This window comes from Oncorhynchus mykiss, chromosome 26, assembly GCF_013265735.2.
Source record: "Oncorhynchus mykiss isolate Arlee chromosome 26, USDA_OmykA_1.1, whole genome shotgun sequence".
NCBI classification, from domain to species: domain Eukaryota; kingdom Metazoa; phylum Chordata; class Actinopteri; order Salmoniformes; family Salmonidae; genus Oncorhynchus; species Oncorhynchus mykiss.
Genome location: NC_048590.1, coordinates 48,093,270 through 48,105,291, shown reverse-complemented (window position 1 = coordinate 48,105,291; position 12,022 = coordinate 48,093,270). Strand labels below are relative to the sequence as shown.

The following is a 12,022-nucleotide window of genomic DNA, read 5'->3' as shown; positions in this document are numbered from 1 at the left end:
TGATGTTACTGTATAACATTACCTTAAACATCACCATAGTCCTGTTACTGTATAACATTACCTTAGACATTACCACAGTGGTGTTACTGTATAACATTACCTTAGACATTACCATAGTCCTGCTACTGAATAACATTACCGTAGACATCACCATAGTGATGTTACTGTATAACATTACCGTAGACATCACCATAGTCCTGTTACTGTATAACATTACCTTAGACATCACCATAGTCATGTTACTGTATAACATTACCTTAGACATTACCATAGTCCTGCTACTGAATAACATTACCTTAGACATCACCATAGTGATATTACTGTATAACATTACCTTAGACATTACCACAGTGGTGTTACTGTATAACATTACCTTAGACTTGTTACTGTATAACATTACCGTAGACATCACCACAGTGATATTACTGTATAACATTACTGTAGACATCACCATAGTGATATTACTGTATAACATTACCTTAGACATCACCATAGTCATGTTACTGTATAACATTACCTTAGACATCACCATAGTCCTGTTACTGTATAACATTACCTTAGACATCACCATAGTGATATTACTGTATAACGTTATCTTAGACATCCCCATAGTCCTGCTACTGTATAACATTACCTTAGACATCACCATAGTGATATTACTGTATAACATTGCCTTAGACATCACCATAGTGATATTACTGTATAACATTGCCTTAGACATCACCATAGTGATGTTACTGTATAACACTACCTTAGACATCACCATAGTGATATTACTGTATAACATTACCTTAGACATCACCATAGTGATGTTACTGTATGACATTACCTTAGACATCACTATAGTGATGTTACTGTATAACATGACCTTAGACATCACCATAGTCCTGTTACTGTATAACATTACCATAGTGATATTACTGTATAACATTGCCTTAGACATCACCATAGTGATGTTACTGTATAACACTACCTTAGACATTACCACAGTGATGCTACTGTATAACATTACCTTAGACATCACCACAGTGATGCTACTGTATAACACTACCTTAGACATCACCACAGTGATGCTACTGTATAACATTACCTTAGACATCACCATAGTCCTGTTACTGTATAACATTACCTTAGACATCACTATAGTGATATTACTGTATAACATTACCTTCGACATTACCACAGTCCTGTTACTGTATAACATTACATTAGACATTACCTTAGTCATGTTACTCTATAACATTACCTTAGACATCACCATAGTCCTGTTACTGTATAACATTACCATAGTCCTGCTACTGTATAACATTACCATAGTCATGTTACTGTATAACATTACCTTAGACATTACCATAGTCCTGCTACTGTATAACATTACATTAGACATTACCTTAGTCATGTTACTCTATAACATTACCTTAGACATCACCATAGTCCTGTTACTGTATAACATTACCATAGTCATGTTACTGTATAACATTACCTTAGACATTACCACAGTCTTGTTACTGTATAACATTACCTTAGACATTACCATAGTGGTGTTACTGTATAACATTACCTTAGACATCACTATAGTGATAATACTGTATAACATTACCTTAGACATCACTATAGTGATAATACTGTATAACATTACCTTAGACATCACCACAGTGGTGTTACTGTTTAACATTACTCTTTTAAACCATTGATGACATTTCCATTGAGTTTTTATACATGATTTTTCACAAGAGCAGCAACATTACTGAATGAAAGCTAAGTGGCTGAGCAAACAAACCCAAACCCTGGGTCTCTGTCTGTAAGGGTCGGCCCCCGGTGAGTCTGTCACTCACCAAGGCCTTTCTGTGGGGCAGGGGAGCGGAACTCCATGAGATACTGCAGGTATGGCTTCTCTGTGGTGATCTCATAGTAACGGATGTTGCCATCGCCCTGTGAATGGAATGGATGTATTTGTTTACTATCTGACCCAGATGTCTTCCTATACTGTACATTTACTCTCACTGTTCCTGACAGGGGTTGTTGACGAAACAGAAAGGGAATACCAGCATTGAATCAGGGAAATACTATTTAAGTATCTTTTTGGTTAACGAGTTAACGGTTTGGATACACTATGGTCTCACATCTACTTAAACCAATCAAATGACGTCTCACATCTACCTAAACCAATCAAATGACGTCTCACATCTACTTAAACCAATCAAATGACGTCTCACATCTACCTAAACCAATCAAATGACGTCTCACATCTACCTAAACCAATCAAATGACGTCTCACATCTACCTAAACCAATCAAATGACGTCTCACATCTACCTAAACCAATCAAATGACGTCTCACATCTACCTAAACCAATCAAATGACGTCTCACATCTACCTAAACCAATCAAATGACGTCTCACATCTACCTAAACCAATCAAATGACGTCTCACATCTACCTAAACCAATCAAATGACGTCTCACATCTACCTAAACCAATCAAATGACGTCTCACATCTACTTAAACCAATCAAATGACGTCTCACATCTACTTAAACCAATCAAATGACGTCTCACATCTACCTAAACCAATCAAATGACGTCTCACATCTACCTAAACCAATCAAATGACGTCTCACATCTACCTAAACCAATCAAATGACGTCTCGCATCTACCTAAACCAATCAAATGACGTCTCACATCTACCTAAACCAATCAAATGACGTCTCACATCTACCTAAACCAATCAAATGACGTCTCACATCTACCTAAACCAATCAAATGACGTCTCACATCTACCTAAACCAATCAAATGACGTCTCACATCTACCTAAACCAATCAAATGACGTCTCACATCTACCTAAACCAATCAAATGACGTCTCACATCTACCTAAACCAATCAAATGACGTCTCACATCTACCTAAACCAATCAAATGACTAATTTGTCTTTAAAAAAAGATCCACTACATGAGTCCACACTCATGTTCACATGGTTCATTGTGTTGTAAGGGGCGGTGCTCACCTTTCCTGCCAGGTACAGCATGTGTGTGTCTGCATCATAGAAAGGAAACAGCAGCCCTGAGAGACCGTCTATCTCCTCTTCTACCATGGGCATAGACAGGTCCTCCTGTGGGACAACACACACACACACACGCACGCACGCGCACGCACGCACACACACGCACACGCACACGCACACGCACGCACGCACACACACACACTTGGATCAGACATTGTTCATGAACACACACACTTGAGGACACACACAATCCTTAATTGAGGATATACACCCAAGTGCAGTTGCACATATACACACACACACACACACACACACACACACACACACACACACACACACACACAAGGGGAAACATTCAGCCCCACATCCCAGCAGGGGGTCCCCGGCTGCCTCACCTGATCCCACAATGCAATCTGTCTGGTGTTCCACCGGGACACACCTGTCGTCAGCAGCCTCTTCATGTTGCCCAGAAACACCACTCTGTTCACCCTGTGGTTCTTACAGCTGGCATGCTGGTGGGGAACAAACACACAGAAACTCTACTGTAACGGGGCATTATATTCACTCTAAATGTGGGGAACAATCACACAGAGACTCTACTGTAACGGGGCATTATATTCACTCTAAATGTGGGGAACAATCCCACAGAGACTACTGTAATGGGGCATTATATTCACTCTAAATGTGGGGAACAAACACACAGAGACTACTGTAACGAGGCATTATATTCACTCTAAATGTGGGGAACAAACACACAGAGACTACTGTATCCTTATGTAATACATGTATCACTAGCCACTTTAAATATGCCACTTTGTTTACATACTCATCTCATATGTATATACTGTACTCGATACCATCTACTGTATCTTGCCTATGCTGCTCTGTACCATCACTCATTCATATATCCTTATGTACATATTCTTTATCCCCTTACACTGTGTACAAGACAGTAGTTTTAGAATTGTTAGTTAGATTACTTGTTGGTTATTACTGCATTGTCGGAACTAGAAGCACAAGCATTTCGCTACACTCGCATTAACATCTGCTAACCATGTGTATGTGACAAATAAAATTTGATTTGATTTGATTTGATTTGATTTGATTTAATGGGGCATTATATTCACTCTAAATGTGGGGAACAATCACACAGAGACTACTGTAATGGGGCATTATATTCACTCTAAATGTGGGGAACAAACACACAGAGACTCTACTGTAATGGGGCATTATATTCACTCTAAATGTGGGGAACAAACACACAGAGACTACTGTAATGGGGCATTATATTCACTCTAAATGTGGGGAACAAACACACAGAGACTCTACTGTAATGGGGCATTATATTCACTCTAAACGTGGGGAACAAACACACAGAGACTACTGTAATGGGGCATTATATTCACTCTAAATGTGGGGAACAAACACACAGAGACTCTACTGTAATGGGGCATTATATTCACTCTAAATGTGGGGAACAAACACACAGAGACTCTACTGTAATGGGGCATTATATTCACTCTAAATGTGGGGAACAAACACACAGAGACTACTGTAATGGGGCATTATATTCACTCTAAATGTGGGGAACAAACACACAGAGACTCTACTGTAATGGGGCATTATATTCACTCTAAATGTTGGGAACAATCCCACAGATACTCTACTGTAATGGGGCATTATATTCACTCTAAATGTTGGGAACAATCCCACAGAGACTCTACTGTAATGGGGCATTATATTCACTCATTTATATGTACTCTGTAAAGGACAGTGAAACTTTCTCTGCTCGCTGTAAGACTGACCTGTAAGACTCTCCCGGAGCGCGGCTCGATGACACGCAGCTTCTTGTCTTTACAGCTGGTGGCCAGCAGGCTGCCGTCTGTGTTGAAGGACATACACACGATGACGTCAGAGTGACAGTCGATCATCTTCACCGGCTCACCTATCTCCAGGTTCCAGATCAGGATCTGGATGGGACGGGCAGGGAATCATATCAACTGTCAGTTCTGATCTTATCTTAGATCATATCTGATCTTTGAAGAAAAGGGAGTAAAATGGGGAAAGACTTCCCCTGAACTCCAATAAAAACACATTTTATTTGAGTTTGTACTGTTACAAATAGTTTTGTGACGTTGTGCTATGGTGTGCACTAATGAATATGACCCTGTTGTGTATACCTTACAGTAGTAGCCAGTGATCTGTGATGATACCTTTCAGTCGTAGCCAGTGATCTGTAATGATACCTTATAGTCGTAGCCAGTGATCTGTAATGATACCTTACAGTAGTAACCAGTGATCTGTAATGATACCTTACAGTAGTAGCCAGTGATCTGTAATGATACCTTACAGTCGTAGCCAGTGATCTGTAATGATACCTTACAGTCGTAGCCAGTGATCTGTGATGATACCTTTCAGTCGTAGCCAGTGATCTGTAATAATACCTTATAGTCGTTGCCAGTGATCTGTAATGATACCTTACAGTAGTAATCAGTGATCTGTAATGATACCTTACAGTAGTAACCAGTGATCTGTAATGATACCTTACAGTCATAGCCAGTGATCTGTGATGATACCTTAGTCGTAGCCAGTGATCTGTAATGATACCTTATAGTTGTAGCCAGTGATCTGTAATGATACCTTACAGTCGTAGCCAGTGATCTGTAATGATACCTTACAGTCGTAGCCAGTGATCTGTGATGATACCTTACAGTCGTAGCCAGTGATAAGTGATAATACCTTATAGTCATAGCCAGCACTGAAGAGGATTCCACTGCTGGTGGGGTGCCACTCGATAAGGCCCACACGTCTGCTGTGTCCATACAGCTCCATCATGGCCTCTGTCATATTCCGCCTCAGCCCTCCCTCTGGGATCTCCCATACTCGTACCTGGCACACACACACACACACACACACACACACACACACACACACACACACACACACACACACACACACACACACACACACACACACACACACACACACACACACACACACACACACACACACACACACACATGCGAAGTTAAAGCTTTGTCACAAATGGTTCTTCCAAATGGACAATGACCCCAAGCATACTAACAAAGTTGTGGCAAAATGGCTTAAAGACAACAAAGTCAAGGTATTGGAGTGGCCATCACAAAGCCCTGACCTCAATCCTATAGAAAATGTGTGGGCAGAACTGAAAAAGCGTGTGCGAGCAAGGAGGCCTACAAATCTGACTCAGTTACACCAGCTCTGTCAGGAGGGATGGGCCAAAAGTCCCCCAACTTATTGTGGGAAGCTTGTGGAAGGCTACCTGAAACGTTTGACCCAAGTTAAACAATTTAAAGGCAATGCTACCAAATACAAATTGAGTGTATATAAACTTCTGACCCCCTGGAAATGTGATGAAAGAAATAAAAGCTTAAATAAATAATTCTCTCTACTATTATTCTGACATTTCACATTCTTAAAATAAAGTGGTAATCCTAACTGACCTCAGACAGGGAATTTTTACGAGGATTAAATGTCAGGAATTGTGAAAAACTGAGTTTAATTGTATTTGGCTAAGGTGTACGTTAACTTCCGACTTCAACTGTAGCTGCACAGTCAATGAGTCAGCAGAAACAGCAGTTTACTGTGTGTGTGTGTGTGTGTGTGTGTGAGTGTGTGTGTGTGTGTGTGTGTGTGTGTGCACTTACAGAGGAATCTTCAGAGCAGGAAGCTATGATGTTTTCAAAGAAGGGATTCCATTTGATGTCCAGGACATTGCCTTGGTGGCCACACACTTTGGGGTGGTGGGGGTCGATGCGGCCCGCCTGAAACGGAAGAACAAACATACTGATCATATATTGAGGAAAGAACAGACATCAATGGCTTTCTATCACCATTACTGATATGTACATGACTATGTATTTTCCAAACGATGACATCACACATATAGGCCATATGTTAAGGTCATTTAAAAAAAAATATTTATTTAACTAGGCAAGTCAGTTAAGAACAAATCCTTATTTACAATGACGGCCTACCCTGGCCAAACCCAGACGACACTGGGCCAATTGTGTACCACCCAATGGGACGCCCAATCACAGCCAGTTGTGATACAGCCTGGAATTGAGCCAGTGTCTGTAGTGATGCCTCTTGCACTGAGATGCAGTGCCTTAGACCGTTGCGCCACTCGGGAGCCCTCAGAGGGCACCACTGAGTAACACTAGCCATGTAAACAGTTAACACTGCCCTACATATGTCAAGATCAGAGGACACCACTTAGTAACACTAGCCATGTAAACAGTTAACACAACCCTACAAAATGTATTGGATAATTTGATGACCCCAGTCAAATAACGTCTCTTTAAAACGTTCACCCTTACAGAGAAATGTTGACTTAGTGTAACTGAACCCTTGGGGTGCTGATAAAAGTGTACTGATGCTGTAACAATGTGTACTGATGCTGTAACAATGTGTACTGATGCTGTAACAATGTGTAAGTGTACTGATGCTGTAACAATGTGTAAGTGTACTGATGCTGTAACAATGTGTACTGATGCTGTAACAATGTGTCCTGATGCTGTAACAATGTGTAAGTGTACTGATGCTGTAACAATGTGTACTGATGCTGTAACAATGTGTACTGATGCTGTAACAATGTGTCCTGATGCTGTAACAATGTGTAAGTGTACTGATGCTGTAACAATGTGTACTGATGCTGTAACAATGTGTACTGATGCTGTAACAATGTGTAAGTGTACTGATGCTGTAACAATGTGTAAGTGTACTGATGCTGTAACAATGTGTATGTGTACTGATGCTGTAACAATGTGTACTGATGCTGTAACAATGTGTCCTGATGCTGTAACAATGTGTAAGTGTACTGATGCTGTAACAATGTGTACTGATGCTGTAACAATGTGTACTGATGCTGTAACAATGTGTACTGATGCTGTAACAATGTGTAAGTGTACTGATGCTTTAACAATGTGTACTGATGCTGTAACAATGTGTACTGATGCTGTAACAATGTGTCCTGATGCTGTAACAATGTGTAAGTGTACTGATGCTGTAACAATGTGTACTGATGCTGTAACAATGTGTAAGTGTACTGATGCTGTAACAATGTGTAAGTGTACTGATGCTGTAACAATGTGTACTGATGCTGTAACAATGTGTACTGATGCTGTAACAATGTGTACGTGTACTGATGCTGTAACAATGTGTACGTGTACTGATGCTGTAACAATGTGTAAGTGTACTGATGCTGTAACAATGTGTAAGTGTACTGATGCTGTAACAATGTGTACGTGTACTGATGCTGTAACAACGTGTACGTGTACTGATGCTGTAATAATGTGTAAGTGTACTGATGCTGTAACAATGTGTACGTGTACTGATGCTGTAACAATGTGTACGTGTACTGATGCTGTAACAATGTGTACGTGTCCTGATGCTGTAACAATGTGTAAGTGTACGGATGCTGTAACAATGTGTACTGATGCTGTAACAATGTGTACGTGTACTGATGCTGTAACAATGTGTACTGATGCTGTAACAATGTGTAAGTGTACTGATGCTGTAACAATGTGTAAGTGTACTGATGCTGTAACAATGTGTACGTGTACTGATGCTGTAACAATGTGTACGTGTACTGATGCTGTAACAACGTGTACGTGTACTGATGCTGTAATAATGTGTAAGTGTACTGATGCTGTAACAATGTGTACGTGTACTGATGCTGTAACAATGTGTACGTGTACTGATGCTGTAACAATGTGTACGTGTCCTGATGCTGTAACAATGTGTAAGTGTACGGATGCTGTAACAATGTGTACTGATGCTGTAACAATGTGTAAGTGTACTGATGCTGTAACAATGTGTACGTGTACTGATGCTGTAACAATGTGTACGTGTACTGATGCTGTAACAATGTGTACTGATGCTGTAACAATGTGTACTGATGCTGTAACAATGTGTAAGTGTACTGATGCTGTAACAATGTGTACTGATGCTGTAACAATGTGTACGTGTACTGATGCTGTAACAATGTGTACGTGTACTGATGCTGTAACAATGTGTACGTGTACTGATGCTGTAACAATGTTTCCCAGGTGATCCTTCAATCACCAAACAAACTCAACACTTGACTGTTAAAGTCAATCAACATAAACACAATGCAGCCGAGAAATACACATTGAAGAAATAACATAATTTCCTTTGTTTAAGGACCAGGGACAACCAAAGGATTGTTATTGCAATGTGCCTCCACGTCCACAGGGAGGCGCTGGATTAGCAGACTTGGATGGATCATGGCTGAGACCTCTCCATGTTGGTCATGATGTCATGAATGTTTGATGTCACTTCAATCCACTGACCTCCTTCTTATGTCCTCAGAGACATATGGCTGAGAGCCTCAGGCCAAGCCTGAGTGGAACTGGCTGTGTGTGTGTGTGTGTGTGTGTGTGTGTGTGTGTGTGTGTGTGTGTGTGTGTGTGACAAACCAACGGCAGCATTCATAACTTGGAGTATCCTTTTCATGGCAGAACAGATTTACAGCTAAAGTCCCTTCCCAGGCTTTTCAGAAAAAGAGTCCAATCTCGACAGCTTCTCAACAGTACAACTTTACCAACTATTCTCAATTAGTGTGTAATTTACTAATGTAGACTTTCTTCCAGAGATTTCTTCTATTAGCTAAACTCATCATCTCCTGTTTGATTTCCCATAGGTCCTCAATACTCAACAGACATGTCAGATGTCAGTTTTAATCAGAAATATTCATTACTCATTAGCTGAGGGAAAGTGGGCAACACATCTGATCAAATATTAAAACAAAGCTTGATATCATCATGTAGAAGCATGTTGGGCCTCAGTGTAAATCTTACAGGATTATGCCATTATTAAGTTGGTTATGGAATTCAAAGTCTTTGAATATTAATAAATAGAGGACAAAGGGAGGGCACCAGGTAGACGCCAGGGTGAATCTGGATCACAATTCTGAGATGGTGTGAATAAGACTTTGGGTTGAACCAGGCCCTCTGGGCATTCAGTACACTGGTTGGTTCCCTTTAAGGGTTAAAGACAAAAGACTTCCAATTACAGACATTCTCATGATGTCATCTGGCAACAGCCACACAACACATTATCACCAGAGACTCTCTAACACAGGACTGTTATACCCTGCTGTGTTCACCAGAGACTCTCTAACACAGGACTGGAGTACCCTGCTGTGTTCACACTTAGACACACAGCAGCTCTACACACTGATAGGGAAACAAATGCACACACACACACACACCACACACACACACACACACACACACACACACACACACACACACACACACACACACACACACACACACACACACACACACACACACACACACACACACACACACACACACACACACACACACACACACACACACACACACTGATTGGTGAGAAACACAAACACACCATTAAGTACATTCTCTTTATACATGTTTACATCATATCTGTAGCACCCATACCTCAGATTCACCTGAAGGGTACATCATATCTGTAGAACTAATACCTCAGATTCACCTGAAGGTTACATCATATCTGTAGAACTAATACCTCAGATTCACCTGAAGGTTACATCATATCTGTAGAACTAATACCTCAGATTCACCTGAAGGTTACATCATATCTGTAGAACTAATACCTCAGATTCACCTGAAGGGTACATCATATCTGTAGAACTAATACCTCAGATTCACCTGAAGGTTACATCATATCTGTAGAACTAATACCTCAGATTCACCTGAAGGTTACATCATATCTGTAGAACTAATACCTCAGATTCACCTGAAGGTTACATCATATCTGTAGAACTAATACCTCAGATTCACCTGAAGGTTACATCATATCTGTAGCACCCATACCTCAGATTCACCTGAAGGTTACATCATATCTGTAGAACTAATACCTCAGATTCACCTGAAGGTTACATCATATCTGTAGCACCCATACCTCAGATTCACCTGAAGGGTACATCATATCTGTAGAACTAATACCTCAGATTCACCTGAAGGTTACATCATATCTGTAGAACTAATACCTCAGATTCACCTGAAGGTTACATCATATCTGTAGAACTAATACCTCAGATTCACCTGAAGGTTACATCATATCTGTAGCACCCATACCTCAGATTCACCTGAAGGGTACATCATATCTGTAGAACTAATACCTCAGATTCACCTGAAGGTTACATCATATCTGTAGAACTAATACCTCAGATTCACCTGAAGGTTACATCATATCTGTAGAACTAATACCTCAGATTCACCTGAAGGTTACATCATATCTGTAGAACTAATGCCTCAGATTCACCTGAAGGTTACATCATATCTGTAGAACCCATACCTCAGATTCACCTGAAGGTTACATCATATCTGTAGAACTAATGCCTCAGATTCACCTGAAGGTTACATCATATCTGTAGAACTAATGCCTCAGATTCACCTGAAGGTTACATCATATCTGTAGAACTAATGCCTCAGATTCACCTGAAGGTTACATCATATCTGTAGAACCCATACCTCAGATTCACCTGAAGGTTACATCATATCTGTAGAACTAATGCCTCAGATTCACCTGAAGGTTACATCATATCTGTAGAACTAATGCCTCAGATTCACCTGAAGGTTACATCATATCTGTAGAACTAATACCTCAGATTCACCTGAAGGTTACATCATATCTGTAGAACTAATGCCTCAGATTCACCTGAAGGTTACATCATATCTGTAGAACCCATACCTCAGATTCACCTGAAGGTTACATCATATCTGTAGAACTAATACCTTAGATTCCCCTGAAGGTTACATCATATCTGTAGAACTAATACCTCAGATTCACCTGAAGGTTACATCATATCTGTAGAACTAATGCCTCAGATTCACCTGAAGGTTACATCATATCTGTAGAACCCATACCTCAGATTCACCTGAAGGTTACATCATATCTGTAGAACTAATACCTCAGATTCACCTGAAGGTTACATCATATCTGT

The 12,022-nt window shown here is 40.3% G+C and overlaps 1 protein-coding gene across 2 annotated transcripts in view; it reads right to left on the bottom strand.

Moving 5' to 3' along the window:
- LOC110526998 (coronin-2B) overlaps positions 1-12,022 on the bottom strand; it is an 84,158-nt gene that overhangs the window by 4,737 nt on the left and 67,399 nt on the right. For both annotated transcript variants that reach the window (XM_036964083.1, XM_036964084.1), the window contains exons 3-8: positions 6,690-6,806; positions 5,743-5,892; positions 4,809-4,973; positions 3,399-3,515; positions 3,007-3,111; positions 1,836-1,932 (exon numbers count right to left, since the gene is read on the bottom strand). In XM_036964083.1, coding sequence (XP_036819978.1) covers positions 1,836-1,932; positions 3,007-3,111; positions 3,399-3,515; positions 4,809-4,973; positions 5,743-5,892; positions 6,690-6,806 — 751 coding nt within the window. The remainder of the gene's footprint in view (positions 1-1,835; positions 1,933-3,006; positions 3,112-3,398; positions 3,516-4,808; positions 4,974-5,742; positions 5,893-6,689; positions 6,807-12,022) is intronic.